The following is a 22653-nucleotide window of genomic DNA, read 5'->3' as shown; positions in this document are numbered from 1 at the left end:
CCTGCCCATTCCTGTTGTATTTATTTTAGCTTTCACGTTTTTCCCTTGGTAGATTGTGTTGTTAGGCAGCTAAAATGCATTTTTGGAGTTGTATTAATGTGGCCAACTCCTTGTCATACAAAAGAACAGGACACTTGGAAAAGGCCATATGTTCATGCAAAGGTAGTCTTGAAAGCTGGGATAATTGCTTCTTGTTTTCTTTTGTCATCTGTTGTGCTTTAATAGCATTTTCTCCAGATACCGTGTCTAGGAAATATCTAGGTAATAGATGTTAATTCTTATCAGGATTCAAGGTTATGATTTCCAGCAGCTTTATGATGCCTTTAGTCAGGTGCTCAAAACAGATTGTTTTAGCCATGCTTACCTGCTCTGTATCCTAACAGTTACATTTTAGAATTAGAATCATATATTTTGAGTATCTAGACAGCTAAATATTGTTTTCATTTAAACAAATATACTGAGGTCCTCCTATGAAAACAGGAGATGAAAAGATGCTTTCAATGCTGCAGCACTCTAAAATGAAATAAATGAGCAAACATAGTGAATTTCCCCAAGCACTGAGGACTGGTATGAGCCAGATCCACTGCTACTCATTCCACTTCTCCTTACTCATTTCTATACACGTGCCTTTCTTTCCTAAGCATCTAGTCCAGCACAAGCATTCCTCCAACCACAGAGATTAGGGAACCGATCTAGGTTAAGACTAATCCAGCAGAAATACACAAAGCAGCTCCCTGATCTGATCAGCGTTTGCCTCTGCAGAGGAGAGGGAGCAGCACTGAACCGCGGCACCCGGCCCAGAGCAGGAGCAGCCTTTGAGCAGACTTTGAGTTGGTCCCTCTGATATGAGTAAGGGGCTATGCTGTGGGGATTTCCTTCTCCAGAACAGCCCTAAGTTCCAGGAACATGAAGAAGTAAGGAAAAATCTCAAGTCCCCATAGTTTTCAAGCTTTCTGCTGAGGAGCTAGCAGAGCCCTGCTTTAAGCCAGGATTTATTCAGGTTCTAGCTCTACATTGGGGAAACCTGAAAATCACTGATCCCTGCAGTTAGTCCAAGTGTAACCATGCAAAGGTATTTTCACCATTTATGCTGGTTATAAGAATAAAATTAAATCCATGACTCTGGTCTGACTGAGATAACGATTCTCCATCATATGTCCAAGTCACAAAATCAGTTGTAACCGTGTTTGTTTCAGGCAAGAATCTCCAAGGCGTTTTGGGGGGAAATACCTACAAGACTAAAGTCTGCTTTCAATGGTCTCTAAGTTACTTTGGGGTTTTTGTGGTTATTTATATGTGCAGGTGTGTGAGTGTATGTCTAGAGAGATGTTTATGTATGAATTAGATATAAATAAGCAAAACTAGGCGTATTTTTTACTATTTTAGTTCTCTGGAGTTTTATGGTTGATCTTCTCAAGAATATCTCATTAAAAAGTCCTTTCATCATTCTCCAGCTTGTGTGGGCTCTATTTCTATAGCTTTAAGTTCTGTGGAAGTGTAAAGCAGTGGAGGATATAGGCAGAGCTGGACCCAACTCTCAAATAGAAGGGTGTTCTTCTGGTTTTGTGGTTTTGGTCAATAAAGAAAGAGAGAGGCCCTTCTAGAGCACAGTTCAGAATACAGCTGTATTTAGGATCAGATTAGATTAATTTATTTTAAATCACACTTTGGACTCTGTCTTTCTTCACAGACTGCTGAGAGTGCCTAGGTAAACTCACCAGTTTTGTTCAGTGTTTGCTTTTCTGAACGCGCCCACGGTTTTTGTGCGGTGGAACAGTCTGTTAGAGAAGCCGTGCAGCCTACGTGAAACACAGGTATTGATAACTTGTCTCTCTGCCAATCTTTAGTACAACATGTATCTTATTGCAGGAAAAAGAGGCTTTATCACAACAAAACGAGTGAAGAAACATAAAGACTTGAAGAAAGCAGCACTTCTCTAATTCTTTCCAAAAGTTCAGAGACCCACCAGAACCTGGTGGTTTGCCTCCGCCAGTCTTCCTGATTTGAGGTAGGTGAATGCTCTTTGCCACTCTCCCTGTCACTTGTAGATGGATAGTAAACACAGTGACTTCATGTTTTAAAATTGCTGCTTTTGTTTTCTTTGATGTATCAGCAAACAGTGGTGAGCTTTCAGTAGACTGGTGTTACAGTCCTTTGTCAGATGGTAATGTAGGGCCACCACTAGAAATGAATGATACTGTGTTTATTTTTAGTATGATGGAAAACAATACAGTTACTAAATATGGCTTTATGCAGCTTTTTTCACTTAACAAAATAAAAGTAGCAATTCTTGAAAGCAAAATCAGACAAAATCAGACCAGATCCTTGTAAACAGGTCTCGAAGCTTTTGCATGGAGCCCATGGCTCTCATCTGGACCTAACTCTTTTGGAGGGAGGAATGTTGTTCAGCTGTGCCACCTGGTAAATGGGAAGAATAACCTGAAAAACAGCCAATAATCAGGTTGATTGGTTTAGAATAAATATATCTAAAACCTACCTGAAGGAAAAAGAAACCTGGCTGGCTGCCATTCTCTTTCTCTACTCGTTTGTGACGGCGCACAACTGAGAAGTTATTGATTCTCTTACTGGAAGATCATTTTTTTCCCTGTATTTTTCACTTTTTCTTATAAAAAGTAGAGTATCTTTAATTTTAGATACATCAAATACCATAGTTGTAAGAATATTGTGTGTATCTTAAGAGATTAGATGGGGACAGGATTTTTTTAATCTGTTAGCACAGACTTGTTATGTAAATAGAAAGCTCACAAAGAGAACTAGACAGCACATGCACTGAGGAAACAGATGTCTCTTCCCCAGAAATACATTCCCCATTAGATTTGTGCAACTTGCTGAAAACTCATTGGGAAATTTATTGTTCTGGATACGTATGCAATTGAAAAATAAACACGTTGTAGGCACTGTGTAAGTTCTGTACTTACCTCTGAATGATAAACTGGCCCTTTCACAGCATGGTGCAGTGCTGTTTAACAACAGGGACAGTCTGACAATCACCTGCTTACCTTCACTGGCAGACTTCAGGAGTGGAAGTGCTTTTTGCAATATCAAGTGTCCATATTGTTTAATTGAAAAAAGCAGTTCTTTGGAGTGGGGATGTTTGTTACAAACACTTGTTGTTAATTCCTTATCACAAAAATTGATAGTTCCTAATACACAAAAAGAAAGATGGGGAAGCTGCTCCAAAGGCAAAGCAATGCAAAGCCTATTGAGTTAGCAACAAAGATTCTCTTGGCTCACTATATAGGAGCCTTCTGATTATCACCAGTGGTCTATGCTTAGGATTTATAAAGCTGTGTTCTGTAGCTGATCTCCTGCCCCTGTGGCACCAGTATTTTGGTGCTAGTAAATTTGTAACTGGTATCAAGGTAATACGTATTTTTACAGCAGAAACCTTAATTACATCTTTGCTCACAGGTTTCCATTTCTGCATGCTCAGGATGGACAATTTTCATTCATTTGTTGTTATTATTTTATTTAGACACAGCAACTTAAAAATGGGGTTATTTATTTGAATTCATTGTAATAAAGCTTTTCTGTAGATTTCTCGAGGCTTTTATTAGAAGCTTCTTTTATTGATGCTACTTCAATCTTTAGTCCTGTCCACATGACCTAGTTATTTTAAGCCCTAGTATGACTTAGGTTTCATTCTTGAGCTATTTCATCCATCTATTGAAATTGTTTCCAGTAAATTAGTTTTACAGTGTTTGCTGCGATTAGCATTATGTGCTCAAGGGAAGCTCTTCATAAAAATGTCTCTTATCAATACCTTTCAATGTGTTTAAACAGTAATAAATAATTTTATCTGAAGAATGTAACATCTATAGTGAAAATATGATCTAAAATATATTTGTATGCAAATTCCTTAATGATAGGTTTTATCATCTTCCTGTTTGTTTTGGTACTGTAAAGATAAGCTGTGTGGTGAAGCTCTGGGTTCTTATTTATTTATAATTGTATGAATAACCTACATAAAAATGTTCCTTCTCTGAAATATTTTGTGCAGCTTACATACAAAAACAAGTTAAGAATTTCTTCTTCAACTGTAGAAACATCAGAAATGTTAATGTTGGAGTTATATCATTTATATGGTTAGATATTAAGGTTTAGAAATGTTGACATTCATTGTCTTGATAAGCTGAATGTAGTAGCTAAGGACCACTGGTCAAAGCCTGGCCTTGAGAGTCCTGTGGGTGCTTCATGGGAGGAAGTTCAGCCTGTCTCGATCTCCATGAGATTTGTATCATTTTCCTTTCACAAAATATCTGACTGTTGTGAATAACCTTTACTGCAGCTCTGCACGTTGAATGTACCAATTTTTCATCTGCTAAAATGCAGGGGGTTTTCTTCCAGTCATATATATTCAGTGTTTAGAGCACTATGACTCCTTGTATTTATGAACTCACTATGTTTGTTGAACATAGTTGCTTAACACTTTCAGCTAAAGGGAAGGGGCTTTACTAAGAGCAATGATATTAATTTTGTTGCTTTTTTATGTTGTATTCTATTTTATTTTACTAATTTTAATAGTATCTATGGACTTTGATTTACCTTGTTAGTATTCTAGATACATGAAAACGTTCCATGTTAAGAGCAAGGAAGCACTGTAATGTTCAGAAGTATTAAACATACAGTGCTTAAGCATGGAAGCTCTCTGGTGCCTCAGTCTTTAAGAAAATCTAAACTTAATTTTGTAGGGATGTCCTTTTCAAATAGATATTGCTTGGGAAGAACTTTAGCAAGTGAATAACTTGCATATGCAAGAGCTGTTGGCTGAAAGGGTCAGCCTGAAACAACCAAGACTCTGGTACTCCTTCTTACAAAATGCTGTGCCTCCATTTTGCTCTTAAATTGGGGATATGATAATCAACCAACAACTCAGTTAAATTAATTGTACTGATAAAGGCAATGAAAGCCAAACAGCAGGTCATCCCCAGAAAGCAAGAAGGTTTTGCTTATAAACTTGACCAAGATGCTCTAATAATCATAGTAGGTACCGAGTTTGGTATTTGCAGCCAAGGTGCTTGATGTGACTTGTGTGTTTGTACCTTGTTCTCTTGGCTTATCTGAAATTTTCTGTTCACATTATCTATCAACAGGTTTTCTGTTAGGAGAGAAGGTTTTAACAGCAACCAAGACCTTTGCTATGATAACAAATGGCTGTAAAAGAGACTCCAGATACGTGATGTGTAAATCAGAACAAATTCATTAGACTGCTTCTAAGGTTCAGAAAGCATTGATGTGGCATCTATTTTAATCAGAGATTAATTTGTTTTATGAACAAGTAAAACCCCCCCAAAATTCTGCATTTGTTAATTGTCCATTTCTAGCCCCTAACTGTGCCCTTCCTGAAGCATCAGGCTTTCGGGTGCAATGTTTTAAAGGCCTGCTTTAATTCTTTTGGATATGCCGTTAACCTCGTGAGCTCCAATCCCTTTCAGCTCTAAAAGAACTAATTAATTGACTGGGTCCTGCAAAAACTGGTAACTCTCTTCAGTGTCAGAGAAATGGAAACTGGCACAGTCAAAGCCTGACTAACACTGAGCCAGTGGAGGACTGCAGGTGCATTTTGGAGGTGATTCTGAGGGAAATGGTTCAACAACAGGCAGATGTTACGGAATAACTCAGGTTCTGGTTCAGCCAGGGGTTCACCACTATCTGTGTAGCTGTGCCAGGATGAATTTAATAGCTCATCAGCAGTATTGGTGGAACGTTTTACCACCACCAAGGCCATTTGCAATATCATGACTCATTGTAGACTAGGCTTTTTTGCCTTTATGGTTGAAGGTTTTTAGCATGCATCAGTACAACTCACGTTGTCTGAAGAAGTGACCTTTTCTGTATGCATACTAATTCCACTGTGAAAATCCACATACACATCTTTATAGAAATCTACTCACTTTTCTGGACACTGGAGCACCGTAATGTATCCTTTCTTTAATCATTTCCAGTCAGAGCCATCCCAGAGTCATCCTTAAAAGCAAATATTATTATTCCAGTTCACACTACAAAGTGATCAAAACAGGTGAGAGAAAAACATTTGGCTCATTTTTTAATTTAATTAATGCAACTGTCTCAGCAGATGTAACCTGGGGTGCAAGAGTTCCTCAGATGAGGGGTGTAGTAAGACAAGGAGCCAGCCTCAATGGACATAGCCCATTCTCGAGATCTAAACAGGAGACTTATCTAAAGCAAAGCTGAAAGTGCACCAAGAATTGTAAAAAGCCTAAAGATCCCCAAGATAACGAGAAGCAAGACCATGAGGAGTAATGTAGGTAAGTATTCAAAAGCAAATCGATGCATTTATTAAGCTGAGAAACTTTTGGGTTCATTGTGATGGGTTTATGCTGTTGTCGTAGAGTTTGTTACAAAATGTATTTCAGGTCATCTAATACGTAAGAACTGAGCCAATGTTGAAAAGAACTAAACAGAACAGCAGACATCCTCAACATGAAATAGTGCTGAAGTGGGAAACTCAACAGTGTATCAATTGGTGTCTTTGCACAAGGTGATGCACCTATACATCGACTTTTTTGATGAAGGAACAAAGAAAAAAGCATTCTTGACCTAGATTTAACAGATTGGATTGAAGCAGCATCTGAAGCACAAGTGTTTAAATGGTGACAGTGTGATTCATGTGCTGTATTAATCATAATTGGTAGTAATATATTTTGATGTAATTAAACAATAGAACTCCAGTTATCTGTATCAGAAAATATGCAGCACCATTCTTGACCTAGATTATAGTGTAGTAGCAAAGTGCAGCTGCCTTGCCCTGAGATGAAGCCAGAACTTTACAGTGAAATGTAAAACTAAATGCTCTTATACACTTTCAAAATCAAAATATAAGGTTATACTGTGTCAACAACCAGCAGATGGAGAAAAAGAACGTCCTAGGAAGCTCAAAGAACACGCTGGCAAACTGAGCTATAAATACCAGGCTAATTCCATAGCTTTAAGATTTCTCCAAAGCTTTTTTAAATCCCTCCAGAAAAGACTGAAGAGATCCCTAATCTGAAATGGCCCAGTTGAAGAAATGTGTATGTTCTTATTTTTATACAGAGTTACGTTAATCTGCAATAGATTGTTTGGACATGTTAATGAATCAGTGGAGTGTCTGTACTACAGTTGCTGCATCAAAATAAGGGGGTTTTAAACATTCTGGTGCTTTTTCATTTTCCTCAATACTTTGTTCCAAAGAGAAAATACAGAGTTCTGTGTGATCACCTCTGAACTGACATGTATAGTGTTCCCAGAGAACACTGGATGTTCACAACTCATTTTGAATGTCTGATTTTTAGAGAGCTGTCCTTTTCAATAAGGAGAGCTAAAGGAAGAACAATCTTCTTTGGTAGGATTTTATATAGGTGAAGGGATTCTTTTCTCCACAGCATTGGATGAGAGGACGTTTACACTTGTATTACTAGGCAATGTGTAATGTATCCCATTGAAGTTTAGCAAAACCAGTAACTGTGGATGTCATGGGATAGAATTATCCTGTAACCATGGAGTGGAATTGGCTGGAAAGCATGTCTGGAGGGCAAATAGAACAGCTGAGGTTGGAAGGGACCTCTGGAGATCATCTAGTCCGACCCCCCTGGTGAACCAAGGTTATCTAGACCAGGCTGCCCAGGATCGTGTCCAGACAGTTTTTGGATGTATCTACAGATGGACACTCTGACACTTCTCCAGGCAACCTATTCCAGTGCTTCATCACTCTCACAGTAAAAAAGTGTTTCCTGGTGTTCAGAAAGAGCCTCTTGTATTTCTGTCTGTGCCTCTAACTTCTCATCCTGTTACTGGACACTACTGATAAGAGCCTGGCCCCGTCTTCTTTGCACCTTTCTTTCAGATATTCATATGGACTGAGAAGATCCCCCCCCAGAGTCTTAATCTTCCTAATATGTGTTGAGAACTTTCCATGTAGCACACGTGTCTGCTGCACATCCTTTAACTGTGGACATAGAGGAGATTCTGGCTCCATCTTCTCCTTAATCACATCTTAGCTAGTTGAAGACAGCAGTAAGATCTGCCCTAAATCTTCTCTTCTGTAGCTTCTCTTCCCATAAGGTCTCTTCATAGAATCACAGAATGGTAGGGGTTGGAAGAGACCTTTAGAGATCATCTGGTCCAACCCCCCTGCAGAAGCAGGTCCACATGTCTTCCTTTCTGCTCTCATGTTTTGCTTGAGTAAAAGGCATTAAAGATAATCCCTTTTTCAGAAACTTGTGAGTTTCCATTGCATGTTCCTTCTGTAAGAGGAAGATAAATGGAGAGCTTGGGGAAAAAAATGCACCTTAGATCTTCATTTCTAGAGTGATGGAACTTCTTAGTGTATAGTACCAGTGTCTGACAGAAGTGTTTGTTCCCTGCCAGTCAGACCTTAGCTAGAAGGTCTTTTGCAGTGCTGGACACTGCCCTTTAAAGAAAATTTATATTAGCCAGAAGGCAGAGAAGCTGGTGACAGATTTAGAAAACAGGACTGTTAAAGAACAGCTGAAAGGATTGAGTTTGTTTATTCTGGGAAAAAAAAACCACTGTGGGATGGGCACCAGGCTTTAAAAAGATAAGAGGTTCTTATAAAAGCAATAGTGGCTGTTGCTCTGTGGAGTTTTTTTTTTAAAGGAAACAAATAAGCACAACCATTTTGGACAAAGAATAATTCAGGATAGACGTAAAGAGAAACCAGCACAAGCTGTTTTGTTTTACCTCATATCTGACAGCAAATGGGTGAAAACCAGGGATATTTTACTCTAACTGTCGTGCAATCTGTGATAGGAAATTTTTACAGATGCATAAAGCAGCAGCAGCAGCAGCTTTCAGAGATGATGTTGGTAATTCTGACCTTCCGCCACTGGCAGTGGGCTGAGCAGATTGCTCTCCTGAGATCCCTCTTCAGAGCCTCACTTTCTGTAATTCTGTCAACTGAATTGTAGTATTAGCTTTGTTTGGTTTCACTGCAAGCTTTTTTACTGATTGCATACTTAAGGTATGCAGTATGAAAGTCTTTGTGTGTGGCAGTTTTCATTAGGAAAGGGAAAAAAAGAACCAAAGGACCCTTTTTCTTTAATAAAATACTTAGAAGTGCTTTGAAAATCTCGTGTTTAAACAGAGTGAAATTCAGGCTCAGCAACCATTGGAAGTTTGCCTCTGATTTTCCTCAAGTCACATTTCCTTCGAGATGGAAGAAATCCATGCAAAGCAAAGGTGGGAAGCTATCATACCTATCCATGGCTTCAGTTCCTATCTCTTAGGTTCTTCTGCCAGGAGTATGTTTGTGACAGTTATGGCTTTGATCAAACTTCACATATGTCATGAGGAAGAGCTGACTAAATGGTCCTTTGCCTACATTTTTTCCAATAGCTGCCTTTCTGGAACGTGGTGCCAGGACATGCTAAATATCTGTGTTACACCCCTACCTCCTGCATTTCCACAGACCTTTTTCAAGCCTATTCAGAGAATAAAGGACCATTTGAGCTATAAGTTAGTATCTGACACAATGCATTGTCTTTCACTTGGGATGAAGTAGTGCTTTTGCTAGGTTCTCATCTTTTTCAGAGCTTTGTTCTTAAACTCTTGGATGTACTGAATCCTTAAAGGGACACATGGTTTTAATTTCTGGGTGCCTGTGGTCCATACTCTCATTTTTCTTTTCTCTGCTTTATGAGCTGGTGGAATTCTCTCATACTTGTCAAGCTTGAATGTGATTCACCCTTTTGTTTAGTTTCTTCTGAAGAGAATCAAACCATTTTTGTGTAGCTTAGTGTACGTGCAGTCTATTGCACATGTGGTAAAACCAGGTTTTATAGTGCACCAAGTGAGCAAAGTCATGAGTCCCTGGCAGGACAGAGCACAGCATCATTACCAGATGCCATCTTGGTCTCTATTAAACCTACCGATGCCATGTTTAGATGGCAAAATGCCTCCAAGGAGAGTTTCACAACCCCTGTACTGAAGTAGAGAATAGAATGGTTTTTATTATCATAAAAACAAATGTTTCATTTTCTGGGAGCCAGACTGCAGTCTTCACACTTTATTAGACAGTGAAATTTATCCTTATTAAGGTGTCAGTGTGAATAAGTCTGATAATTGCTCTATAAAAACTCAACTCCAAAATACACAGAGGCTAAGGTTTAGGTACTTTGCTTGGTTTAGTAGGCTAAAAATACCTTGGCTCTCTTAAATCTCTGAGCAAAGGGGATGGGACAAGGTTTTCACTCACAAGGCACAAAATCTTATTTGGATATGATGGTATGTGTACAGCTGAGAACTTTTTCATCTTTGCTGCTGTTTAAACTTTAGGAGAGTTAGCATTTCCTTAAATATTAGATATGTTTTTCTTCTGTGCTTGTGATGTTGTATGGAAATGAAGTGTGTACACAATACAAAGGGGAAAATTACTTCAGGACTGGTATTCTAAGAAACCTCTCTGTTTATAAACATGAAGAAATTAATACTCATAGTGAAATCTTAACATCATAATAGGACTGTATTGCTTGCCATTGCTTATCTTCTGTTTCAAATGTTTCTCTGTTTTCCAGCTTGGGATGAACAAGATGAACATATCCACCTTCAATCGAACGCTTAATGAGGAAAAAGGTCAGGCTTCTGACTTTTCTTAGTCCTGTGCCCTGCTGGAAAGTAGGGGTTTATATTTGCATTGCTTATCACAGCTCTTAAATAACAAACCAAATGCGATGTTTTAATATGAGGGTGAGAAAGAGTACTTCTGTATTGCATTGGTATGTTCATGAATGAGCTGACTCACAGCAGTCTAAGCAGAAAAAGAAACAAGAGAAGGAAAGGTGATGTATACAGGTCTTCATGGAGATTCATTTAAAATTGATCAAACTTATAATTAATTGATATTAATCTTGATATTTCGTGTATATCAAGAAAGAAAAATGTCATAGTTTTCATGGAGTGAAAGCATTTAGAAGGATTAAAACTGAACACCTTTTATTGTCTCCTTTTCATATCCTTGGACTTCTGAGTCCTCTTTTGGATAACACAGAGAACTGTCTGTCTCTTGAATAAAACAGTGGGGCCAAATTATCCAAATATTCCTACATTCAATTAGTGTATCACCGAAAGACAGTAAGTAGTAATCTACTAATGCTGGTGCTTCCTCTATCATACAGTACAGCTTTGTAGCATACCAGACTGCAGAGAGGCAGCCCAAGCTCTCAGAGACTATTACCCTCGTGCCAGATAAGGCTGTAGAGTTTGCATTAAGGTGTCTGAATAGCTGATTTTTATGTTATCATATTTTTTTAATACCGTAAGAGTGTTTTCATTAGGGAAATTGCTGAGTAGAGATACATAATTCAGTAAACAACTAAAAAAATAGCACTTGCAGGAGGAAAAAAAACCCATGTGTCTAAAAATAGTATGGTCATGTGACTTGTTACTTTGGCACAAAAGCATAATTTGCAGGTTTAATTTGCAATCTTGCTCTGTTTCTGACATTCTCTTGCACAGAAGCTCAGTTTGAATTATTCAAATGATTTCAATATTGCTACGTCCTGGACTTCAAGTGCCTAATACAAAGGAGGTTTATATAGTTTATTGAGACCTCTGCATTTAAGATATGGGAGTGTGATTTCCATTTTTACCATTTATCACTTCATTTTTGATATCTCAGTTCACAGTCAGTGGAGATCTGGGGCTAATCCAGCAATTGTTATGCCAGCAGCTCAGAGCCTTTCACCATATTTCCAGCAGTCTGACTTTTTTCTCTTTCTTAACTGCTTATCTAAAATCTAATTGAATTTTCAGGTTCAAGTTTTGAATCATCCTTTACTTTCTAAATTAACTTTTTTGTTTTCACAAGGTTATATTTCTCTAGTAAGCAGTAAGTCAGTAACATACAGCAAAGCTGTTGAACTGGACACTTCCAACTAGGTATTACCTGTCTGTTTTCTGCATCTCTTTATCAGATACCTTAAGAACATTCTGTATCAAGTGTTCCTGAAATTCATATAATCTGAATTATAAAACCATGATAAAGCTATATTTGATACTTTCAGATTTTTGGAAGCCTGAAACTTGAGAATTGAAGTTTATTTGTTTATTCAATCTCGAAGTAATTTTAACTTGGATCTGAAACTTAATTTCTAGCTAAATCATTCAATAATAATCAGTGTACTGCTATTAGAGTTTTAGGTTAATGTTCATTTTAACCTCCTTATCACTTTTGAAGTCAAATGTGAACATCTGCAGTGGATGTTTTCTGGTGAATCTGTATGTTATAGTAGTGAGAGGGGTCCCGCTGTGACAAAGCAGATTTTTCTCCATTAATGCCCTTTCCTTTTGTGACAGTCTTGGAAGATCTGAATTCTCTCCTGTGTAGCTACAGATTGCTTGCTTTCTTAGATATTTTGCAGTTATCTTTTTGTCTTGATGTGGAGTCACAGTGACTTCTCCTGATAGACTTTTCTAGACCTTGATAGGTTCCTTCAGAGCTAAGGGAATGACAATTGGTATAGAAAAGCTTTGATGTTATAACTGTGAAAGATACCTTGAAGCCACAGAGAGTTAAGATTTACTCATGCTTACTCCAAAACACTGCATTCTGGAAAAGCATTACATCAACAAAATCAAAATGCTTTCAGCATTGTGGCTTTCTTGTGGCAAGATGGGTTTTAGAGGAGACAGAAACTCCTATTGAAACGAAACTTAAAGGAAACCCAGGAAAAGTGACCTTCCCAGTAGGTGAACCTGCTTCTGCAGGGGGGGTGGACTGGATGATCTCTAAAGGTCCCTTCCAACTCCTACCATTCTATGATGCATCATCACTGTGTGATGGAGAAAGAGGAGAAAGAACTGACAAAAAGCTGTTCAGAAAAAAGTTCAAATGTAACTTCTCTTTAGATTGAAGAAAACTTGGTCCTTGAAAATCCTCAGCTAGGAACCTTGATTTGCAACTCTTCTCTGCTATGGAATATTCTGCCTGTTGTCTTGTTTCAGGCAATAAAAAGATAGCAAGTTTGTGTAAGATTGTTAAAGCTCTGCAGATTGAAACAAGACCATTAAATGCATGAATTGCTTTTGGCCAGTAAAAATAGAAGAGAGAAAATATCCAAGTGCAGGTTTGCTTTTCCTGGATTTGTAGGTTGCTGAAGATGGATATTGTATATTATCAAGTACCTTATTTCACAATGAGTTCCCCTAAAGTAACAGATTGGCTGTAATAACATTTCTACACTAGTAATTAACATACAGGTTAGTAATACTCCATGTCATAATATTCTTAAAGAGAGATTTTGATAATAGTAACAGGGTTCTTATCTATAAAATAACTGGTTTGCTTGAAATTGCATACCAAATGTTAGCCTTGATTTTTGAAAACTGAGTTCTTACCTTATTTTGACAGTGGAGTCCTGCTATCCTTTTAGACTGTCATGTAGCTCAGTCTTGCTTTTTGCCAAAGGCCTTTCAGAGATGCTGTGGATGTGCACATGTGTATGCAGAGGAAGTTCCTGTAAGGTTGTACTTGCTCCATTCTTTCAATGAAAGTGAGCACCGCAATTATTTCCAACTCTGAGAGCTGCACAACTGGATGTGTTAAAAGGCAGTCACACTTTGAGGAAGTTTTGAGGTTTTGATGCTATACAAACACTAAAGAAAGAATGCTGAAAGAATTGAGCTCTTTCCCAGTTCACCCATTGCCTTGGACAGCTCTAATGACACAGGTAAATCTCCTAAATTGAGGATACATTGCAGCTCAGTGTAATTTTTTACCCACTCTGTGAACAGTGGTAGGAAGGATCTCAGATGCAAGGTTACAGCTTTTGATTAGTTAATAACATGCTGGTCCAAAATGCTTCAGGAGGAGAGATTTGTGTTTTCTGCTCTTAATGGTCAGCTGGAATCCATGAACATAAATCAGTCTTTCTCCATGAGAATCTTTTCCTTATTGTCATTGTGGATTCCTAAGTAGTAGCTCTGAAGTGACTGCTTTGGTAATCTAGTCTGGCAGCATAGGAAACTAAGTATAGGGTTCTGTCTCCTCCACTTGAGGTGAGCAGGGCTGGCTGAGCTATAGCACATCCAATGGGCTACTGGTAAAGGTCATTGACTGTGGGTGGAGAGACAGGTAGAGTGGCCTGGACTCTTGAAGGTTTTTTCCTATTTCTGAGTGAATTCATCGAAATAGCCATGGCTCTATAGAGCATTTAAATTGGTGCCTTCCAATCCTAAAAAATTCCACAGCTCCAAGTTCTAGAGTAGTATAAATTAGGCATGCATAAGCCTTGTTATAAAACTGTCCTTTCTACAGTTTAATCATTCCACACCAACGGTAGAGGGACTGGTATGAAGTGATTCAGCACTGGGACAATTTAGAATGTATCATTTTAATTAAGTTATTCAGGGCAGATCGATTTTCTGGTTCTTACAATGTATCCTTAATACTGCATATTTATGAGTAGAATGAAGATGTCTCTCTCAAAGCAGAGGCCAGGGTATATCATGTGTACAGCTGTATTGTAGCCCTGGATACCAATACAATGAGATAAGATTGAAGGAAGAAAGGTTTCCTTTATGCTTCAGCCACATTTGTTTGTTGAATCGCTCGCTTAAAAATAGGGCTTCATAAAGTATTCAATACCAATCTAATTAGTCAAGAGAATGCTTCTTTTCAAAATGGAAGAGCATTCCCAAGAAGTGATGCAGCATTTGTATCTAATTAGATGATACAGGAGATTCCTAACTAATTGCTTTGATAGACTTAAGCAAGTGCAAGTGATAACTAACCAACAAGTCACTTGAACTCTGCGTGGTTTGAAAGCCGTGCTTCCAAGAAGCCAAAACTTCCTGTTAGTTTTAAAAGCCCAGGTCTGTGATTTGAGGGCATTTCTGTTTCTGAATATATTGTGTAGGTTTTTCTGTGATAGAAAGGTAGGCCTGGGAAACGAAATTGCCATTAGTGTCTATCAGCAGTGTTGCACATACGTTCTGTTAGCAAAACTTTGTACCCAAAATCTGGCCATTCCACAAGTAAACACTGGATTTTGTACACCAGAGAGGCAGTCATTCATTGTAAACCTCCAAGTAGCCTTTGTGATATGTGGAGATGTTAGGCACACTTACAGTTCATGCAAGAAAAAAGTAATGGAGCATCTTTGCAGTATTAGACTGACAAAATTTGCCTTAACTGGCTTTCTGTCCACTCAGTAATAAAGTAAATGTGTTGGTATTCATACATTTCTTTTCACCTTGTACCAAGTTTTCTATTTCATTGCTTGACTAAAAAAATAGTTAAAGTAAACATTAACAGCTGAGTGTACAAAGAGGCTTCCTGAAATGCAGCATTTCCAGAAGTGAGGCGGTTGCATGAAAAGTTGAAGGCGTGCCTTCAGCATATGAAAATAAAGGGGAAATTTTCCATGGGAGAAGGGTTTGAGGGGGCTAAAGGGGGGAAACAATTTGGTGTAGTTTTGCATAGTTCTCCAGTGAAATATTTTTAAGCATATAGTAATGAAACTGGACTGCAAAACAAATCTAAACAGCATGTCTTGGCGCACGGAAAAAAGGAGTCATTGATTTAGATGTGGAAAGTTGTGTTACTCGTAGTGAGATAACATGAGTTGTCTGGTACAGAGAAGAGGTATTTATTACATGCATTGATGAAAATCAGGCCTTTGGATAGAATCCAGTGTCCAAAATACTTTGGATTTGATCCAAAATCCAACTATTTTCTCTCACAATGCAAAGTACTTTAGATAGACTGTTTTGATGGAGAAGGGGAAAAGGGTACATCAAAAGAGACAGGGGTTTTGTGCAGTCAAGTTGGGAGATTCTGGACTGGCAAGAAGTGTAGAGGTTTGAGTAGTCAATTGTATGCATTCACAGTCAGGCTGATCCCTACTGAGATTTAAGTACCTTTAGTCAGTCACAGGAGAGCTGGCAGTGCCACTGTCCTCTCCAGCCATCCCTTTAAACTTAACACTGCTCATCTAGGCTGCCTTATCATCTCAAATATAGCAAAAAAAACAGCCATGCCAACTGATTTGAGTGAGCCTTCCTCTTTTCACAGCCATCTTCCCTAACTCCACATTCTTTGACTGATAACCAGTTCCTTGGAAAATGCAGAGTGCCCATCCTTGAACCAGGTTTGAGGTCTTTGATACTTCTTGGAGAGGCTGCACTACGCTTTCCTATGGTGTTACACAGTTAAATAAGACATAGCAACTCTGCACGTGCTGTTAGTGCTCTTACTTTTGCCATTCATACCTAGTAGAAACATGCAATGGTTACAGTATGTTCTCAATTTTTTGTTGCCTGGAGTCTATGCTGGAGTTCAGTGAAAAAGATCTCGCTTCTCTGAGAGTCTTGCTATAAACTCACAGAACATGGCTAGTTACACACTCACTGGCTGTGTAGCAGGAAGCTTCCAGGGAGCCTTAGCCCTCTTTTGTGGAATTCTTTGCACACAAGCACATCAGTGTGTCCTCACAGCCCCCAGCTTGCATATGAGCACAGTAAACTACGAGATAAAAGGTCAAACGTTGATGATGTGAGTAGCTTTCACTGCTTTCTGCTTAGGGCGAGTGTGGTGGTTGAAGTATTTTTGTACCTGGGGAAGGATGGAAAATGGATCACCATACCTGTGCTCTGATTCATCTTTATTTTTTACATCACTCAAGCCCTCGTGTTCCTTTGCAGTTCTTCAGTCTGCAGTACTTCTCAAGACAAAGTCATGCAAACAATGAACTGTGACTGAAGGTATATGATTGAAGCAGTTGTTTTATTCCACATCACTGTACTGAGTAAAACTATTTAAGTAGTTTGCACAGATGAAGCAGTCAAGTGAATTCTTTTGCCTCTTTTAGTACTATTTCAAGCTATGGGCAGCACAGGAAAATGGTTTATCTGATTAGATGATGATAAGTATTAGGGTGGTGACGGAATGGGATGTTAGCTGAGGCAGAGCATTGCAGAACCAGTAGAAATATAAGATTACTTCAAAGCATCTCTTGCTGCTTGTGCAAAAAAGAAATTGATGGCTATTATTTTCTCATAATGATCCAGTGCATTGCCCTAAATAGCAACATGAGCCACAGTAAGACTGGGCTTAAGAGATGAGCAGCCTTCTCTGCTCTGTGTGCTTGCAGTATATTCAATATGCATTTTCTGATGCTGATTTCAAGAACTACAGAAAGTTAATTCTCATTTAAAATGATTGGGGAGTTATTTCCTTATTTTAGCCTTACACCTGTAATAAAAGTGCCAATGCAGCAATAATGCTGAAACCTGAAGGTGAATTCAGCTTTAGCTTTGATGGAACATCATCTGCTACCTTCCTAATCGGGATAAAACCAGGCAAACCCCAAAACTCCTAAACTGAAAACACGAGAGAGTCCTCAGCTGTTGCTAGGTGCTCTCCAAATCCTGTTTCTATGTACCAGGTTTAGAGATTAAAGGATAGATTGTTTTCATACAACAGATGCAGGGTGTTTGGTGTGACATTGACTCTCACCTTGGCTCACCTGTGCACAGTCACCTCTCCACTGCCACTGAGCTGGGTCTCATCATACCATCCCCAGTTTTGGCCAGCCATGGATTACATCCTATTGGAAAGTTGAAACAGATCCCTGCAAAACAATGCCAGGCTATTCTAGAAGGCTTCATCCTGCACAGAATCGTGCCCTTTGCTCTGAAACACTCACTCTGTCCTTTTGATTTCAGCACCTTAGGCAAGAGGTTGTGTCCAGGTGACTCCTTTCTAGTCCACATCCTTCTTCTAAATAGCAGAGCTATTGTTTTTCTTCTTTGTCTCGAACTTTACATTTATAAGTAGCACACTACAGAGAATTTACTGCATAAGCACACGTAAGGGACTGTTTTTGAGGACTGTATTTATGCCTCTGTAGTCTTCCTTTAGGGGGCTCGGAGGAAGGAGCTGTTGTTACTGTTAAATGCGGATGTAACTCGTTGTTGGCACTGTTATTGCAGAAATGTGGGATCCTGAGTCTTCATGTTCCATCTCTGAAAAAACCTTTCCTTATTAAAATCAGCCAGCTCTGTAGTAACATTTGGGATGTTATAAACTGTCAGCATAACATCAGTATTAGGAAGAAGGCAGCACTGACGTGCCATTCCAACCACATTGTTACTACAGTAGCCATCAATGCCATCTTACACCCGAGTTCTAGGGTGATTGTTCTTTCTAACATAGGTACTGTTTGAATTGTGCATTCCATGTTTGTCTCACCTTAATAAAACATCCAGTCTCAAGATTTGAGAGTTAACTGGTAAACTTGAAAGGCTGTTTTGGGGGAATAACACAGTTTGCCTCCTCCTGAACTCCCTGCGTGCAGATTTGCTCATGCGATACACTCTAGAGGGGGGATTATTACTTATGATACTCAGATTGTTTCAGAGGTGTTCTGAGATCAGTTCATTGATGCTGGCTTTTCCCTTTTTATTAAACAGGTTTTTGGTAGGATGATTGCTTTAATTTAACCTAAGCGCAGAGGTTTTCCATTTTTGTGGATGCTGTCAACCCTAGGAGCAGCTTCCCTCACATTAAATTCATTTAGTTTTATAAGCTGTTGTTAAAGGGCATTAATTGAGATAGTCATCTTGTTGATAATTCTGAACAGAAGCATATGTGAAACTGTTCAGTTAAAAGATACATCCTTAATCCACCCAAACTGTACATTAACTATTTAATAGCAATCACACTCCGGTAGCTTTTAAGATGTAGCTCCGTTGCCTCCACATATAAATAGAATATGCTATCAGGATTATATTTACCCTAAGCCTTATTTTGATGGTTCCATTGACATTTAAAGTTTGGATTCAGAGCTCTTTAAATGGATGCAGCTGTGTACATCTCCACAAGTTACTGAACTGGGCTGAAAATCTTCAGAAAACGGCTCATGTGTTTCCTGTATCTGTATTTTTCAGGCTGTTTTATTGGAGCCGGGGAGTCATGAAAGAAACTCAAGAAGACAACTTAGATAATGAAAAGAAGATAAAAAGAAAACAAAAAGAATGTGGCATATAAAGGGTATAATACCTGGAGGTATTAGATCTGACTCATATTTATAAAAATGAGACGAGCTTTCACAAAATACAAGTTATCTTAGACAGTCATCAAGCTTGGAGCCATGCTGTTGAACTAGAAATTCTCCTTTTCCCCATTCTCCTTTCTGACAGGTAACAAAGGATTGGTGAATTATGATTTTCCCAAGTTGGAAGCACTAATTTTTATCTATATAGTTCATCCTTATGAATATATAAGGAGTTAAACATTGCATATTTAATGTGGATTATAATGGGAAACTGACTCATTAACAAAAATGGCCACTTTTAAGGACTTGGTTTCAAACTGAGCTGGAGCCTCCCAATGCACTTTGTACAATTTGGGGAAAGGTGTACTGAATGGCCTTCTTTGGGAGGCCATGATGACATGTAGTAAAAGGATATCATCTTACTGTTGATATCTTTGAAGACTCATAAACAGAAACAGAAAAATGAATGGTGGAAAGGAGTGTGACGGAGGGGACACGGATGGAGGGCCACCAGCAGTGCAAGTTCCCGTTGGTTGGCAGCGACGGGTGGACCAAAGTGGAGTGCTTTATATCAGGTAAGGGCTTCAGAGGTGGTTACTGGCTTTGTTTTCATTGTAGCTTTGCCAGAACGTGTGGTAAATTAGTTTTGTGCTCAAAACCTTCAAGGGCTTGTACTTTTGGAAGTGTGGGGTCATTTTTCCTGCTGATGGTGGTGGAGTCCGTTTATGGCAGTCGTTCCATTTGCGTGCCCTTAACGTACTCTCAAATCTAATAGTGCTTGGTCTTGAAAATTTGATAATCCTTACTATACATTTTGCTTTAGGCATGAATAGTTCTTTATTACTTATTATTGTCATATGGATCTTAAAGCTGAGCGGTAGCAGATTTGACCTTAGTTAATATCTTTATTATTCAAACCTTTTGCAATGAAATTAACCAGAGGTTTAGTTACACACCACAACTGAGATGATGAGAAGTCTTTGCCCACTCCCAAAAGCATAGGCATTGCCTTGTCCTTGCACCAGCACAAGCTTTTTATAAGAGCCTTTGCTGGTCGAATTCAAAGCAATGACCAGGCCTGCAAACAGTTCGTGGCAGGTAGGGCTGAGTGGAACTTTCTTCTGTCAGCAATAAGCCTTCAGCTCAGTTCATGCAATGCCATGCAACTTTATCCTCAGGTTCTGTAGCCCTTCTTCCCTAAATCTTTTCTGGGTTTATGTTCCATATCTCCAGTGTACTTTTGCTGTTTTACTTACTGTCTTTGGAAAGGAAATTTAAGTGTTGTACTTAGTAGCTGCAAAAAACATCAGTTTTTATATGCCCTGTGAAAGTTTTGTGTTCAGTATCATGGACATTCCCCAGCAAGATATACTTCTGTGGATTCCCCCTCACAATTCTCATGTTGGGGAAAAAAAAAGGAACACAAGCCTAATCCAAATCCAAAGTTTTAGGTGTTTTACTTGTTTCTTTTGACAGCTTATTGGATTTTTTTGCTCCATCCTGGAACAGACACAAAGAAATGCATTGAAATGACTAGTAAATGAATGTATTCAGAGAAATGGACTATAAATTAAATGTTATTGGAGAAAAAAAGAAAGATCAAAGTTAGCTTTAACAAAATATGGCTACATCAGGTTTACATCACATAGGTCTAAATTATTGTCAGCCTGTCGTTCGATTAATCTTGTTCCACTATTCTGTCGTTAAAATAACCACTTCTTCACAACATTGGATGTGTTACAGATACAAGATTCTTAAATGAGTCAAAGCACACTCCTCAAGTTTACACTAAACTACCATAAAAGATCAAATGCATTCCAGGATTTCTTGTTTGTACTCTCAATTAGCAGAATCAAACAAAAGCCATCTCGGTGATACGCATGTCAAAGATAAATCACCTTCCCCTTGCGTTTCTCATTACAGCTGTAATTTACTGGGCCTCTGCATTAGTTAAAAATCAATGAGAAATAAAAAGTTGTGGACTGAGGGGATTCTTTTCCCCTGTCATCTCCATATCCAGGCATCAGGACATAACAGCGCTGTGGTATTTTTGCATAGCTGATGATCCTACCTGCCTCTGAAGTTCATTTCCCACAGCTGTAAGAAGCGGACCAGAAAGCCTGTGCTGCTGCTTCAAGCGTGTGTCTTACATGTTTATAAACTAAAAAATGTTGGTGTAGCTTTGACAGTTACTTGCTTTTCTATCTTCATAGAATCATAGGATGGTAAGGGTTAGAAATCCAACCTCCCTGCCAAAGCAGGTCCCACCTAGATCAGGTCACACAGGAACGTGTCCAGGCGGGTTTGGAAACCTCCCGAGAAGGAGCCTCCACACCCTCCCTGGGCATCCTGGGCCAGGGCTCCCTCACCTCAACAGTGACATAGTTTTTCCTTACATTTAAATAGAACTTTTTGTGTTCCAGCTTCATCTCATTACCCTTTATCTTCTTTTCATATATATTCTCTTCCTTGAAGAGGACTTTCTTAATATTTCTGTTCTGAGTTGCCTTCTGCAAAACACTGTTTTTATTTAGTTGACCTTATTAATCAAGTTTACCAGTTGCCTTTTACAGCTTGGGAAAGCTTATATTACTCCTGCACTATTCCCAAGTTTTCCCCATGTTGGGTTCTTTTTGTCATTAACCCAATGGTTAATTTTGTGGTTGGCTTCTGTAAGCCATTCTGATCAAGGAAAGGCACAGCTCTTACACGTCTTACATGGTCCACAGCACTTACAGTCTTATTTGGTGAAGGACACGGGAGTAGGGTGTGATGGAGGCTAAATAATCCAACCTTCTGCTTGACATGAAGCATCCACAGCTCTTGGTCAGGTCACACCTTGGTTTCACTGGCTGCATCTTCAAGGACTGAGTTTCCACAGCCTGTCTGGGTAACCTGCTCTAGCGCTGCACTGCCCTTCCAAAGGAACAGCCACCCTGAAAGCATCCCCAGCATTTATGGAGACAATGAAAGGTCAAACAATATTGACTCAAAAGCTATCCAAGGGAAAATTAGTGTATATATTAAGATCTGACACGATTTAAGTGGAATAGATGATCCCAGGTGAATAAGGATTCATTCTATTTGTGCTCCCTTTTAAAGCATGCATGCTTTTCTATCAATTGTCAACAGTTGCTTTGGATTAAATCCATTAATTAACTGGTTTTTATTACCTGGTAAAAGCACTGAAGTGAGTCTCGGTGCTTTTCTTAGTAAAACAGTGCTGCTGTCTTAAAGTAGGACCTAAATCTCTTCTTCATCCTCCTGCTCGTGAATAGTCAGTGGAATAAACAAAGAAAACAGGAACAGATTCCACAATGTGGAAATATCTTTTCATTAAAAAATAATCATTCATAATTTTCTCTTGTTTCTTTGTGAGGCTGAAAACTTCTGGATGATCTCAGTGCTGGAAAAAACCCACCTGGTAGTTTCTTACAAAGGCAGCTGTGGATTATCCTTTGCAATACAGATGTGTGAGGACATTTGGGCACACAAAAGGCATTTTGCAGTTCCTTGGGTCTGCCCAGGATTAAGGCAGAAACACAAAAATTGGGCCTTTTAAAAATGCTGTTGTTTCTTGTGGACAACCAACCATGCATAGACATGTGGTAGGGAT

The 22653-nt window shown here is 38.8% G+C and overlaps 1 protein-coding gene across 12 annotated transcripts in view; it reads left to right on the top strand.

Annotated features, from left to right (window-relative positions):
* Positions 1–22653, top strand: part of MBD5 (methyl-CpG binding domain protein 5) — a 138542-nt gene that overhangs the window by 73603 nt on the left and 42286 nt on the right. For 4 of the 12 annotated variants that reach the window (XM_062004943.1, XM_062004955.1, XM_062004954.1 and 1 more), the window contains 4 exons: positions 1870–2008; positions 6098–6290; positions 10557–10614; positions 18931–19612. In XM_062004943.1, the coding sequence (XP_061860927.1) occupies positions 19500–19612 (113 nt within the window). In that variant the 5' untranslated portion in view covers positions 1870–2008; positions 6098–6290; positions 10557–10614; positions 18931–19499. Of the gene's footprint in view, positions 1–1869; positions 2009–6094; positions 6291–6398; positions 6524–9170; positions 9223–10556; positions 10615–16683; positions 16744–18930; positions 19613–22653 lie in introns of those variants that run through there. The other 8 variants (XM_062004948.1, XM_062004944.1, XM_062004946.1 and 5 more) reach the window with 8 other exon arrangements.

This window comes from Colius striatus, chromosome 11 (assembly GCF_028858725.1).
Source record: "Colius striatus isolate bColStr4 chromosome 11, bColStr4.1.hap1, whole genome shotgun sequence".
In the NCBI taxonomy this organism is placed as follows: Eukaryota; Metazoa; Chordata; class Aves; order Coliiformes; family Coliidae; genus Colius; species Colius striatus.
This window is presented reverse-complemented; position numbering and strand designations above follow the sequence as displayed.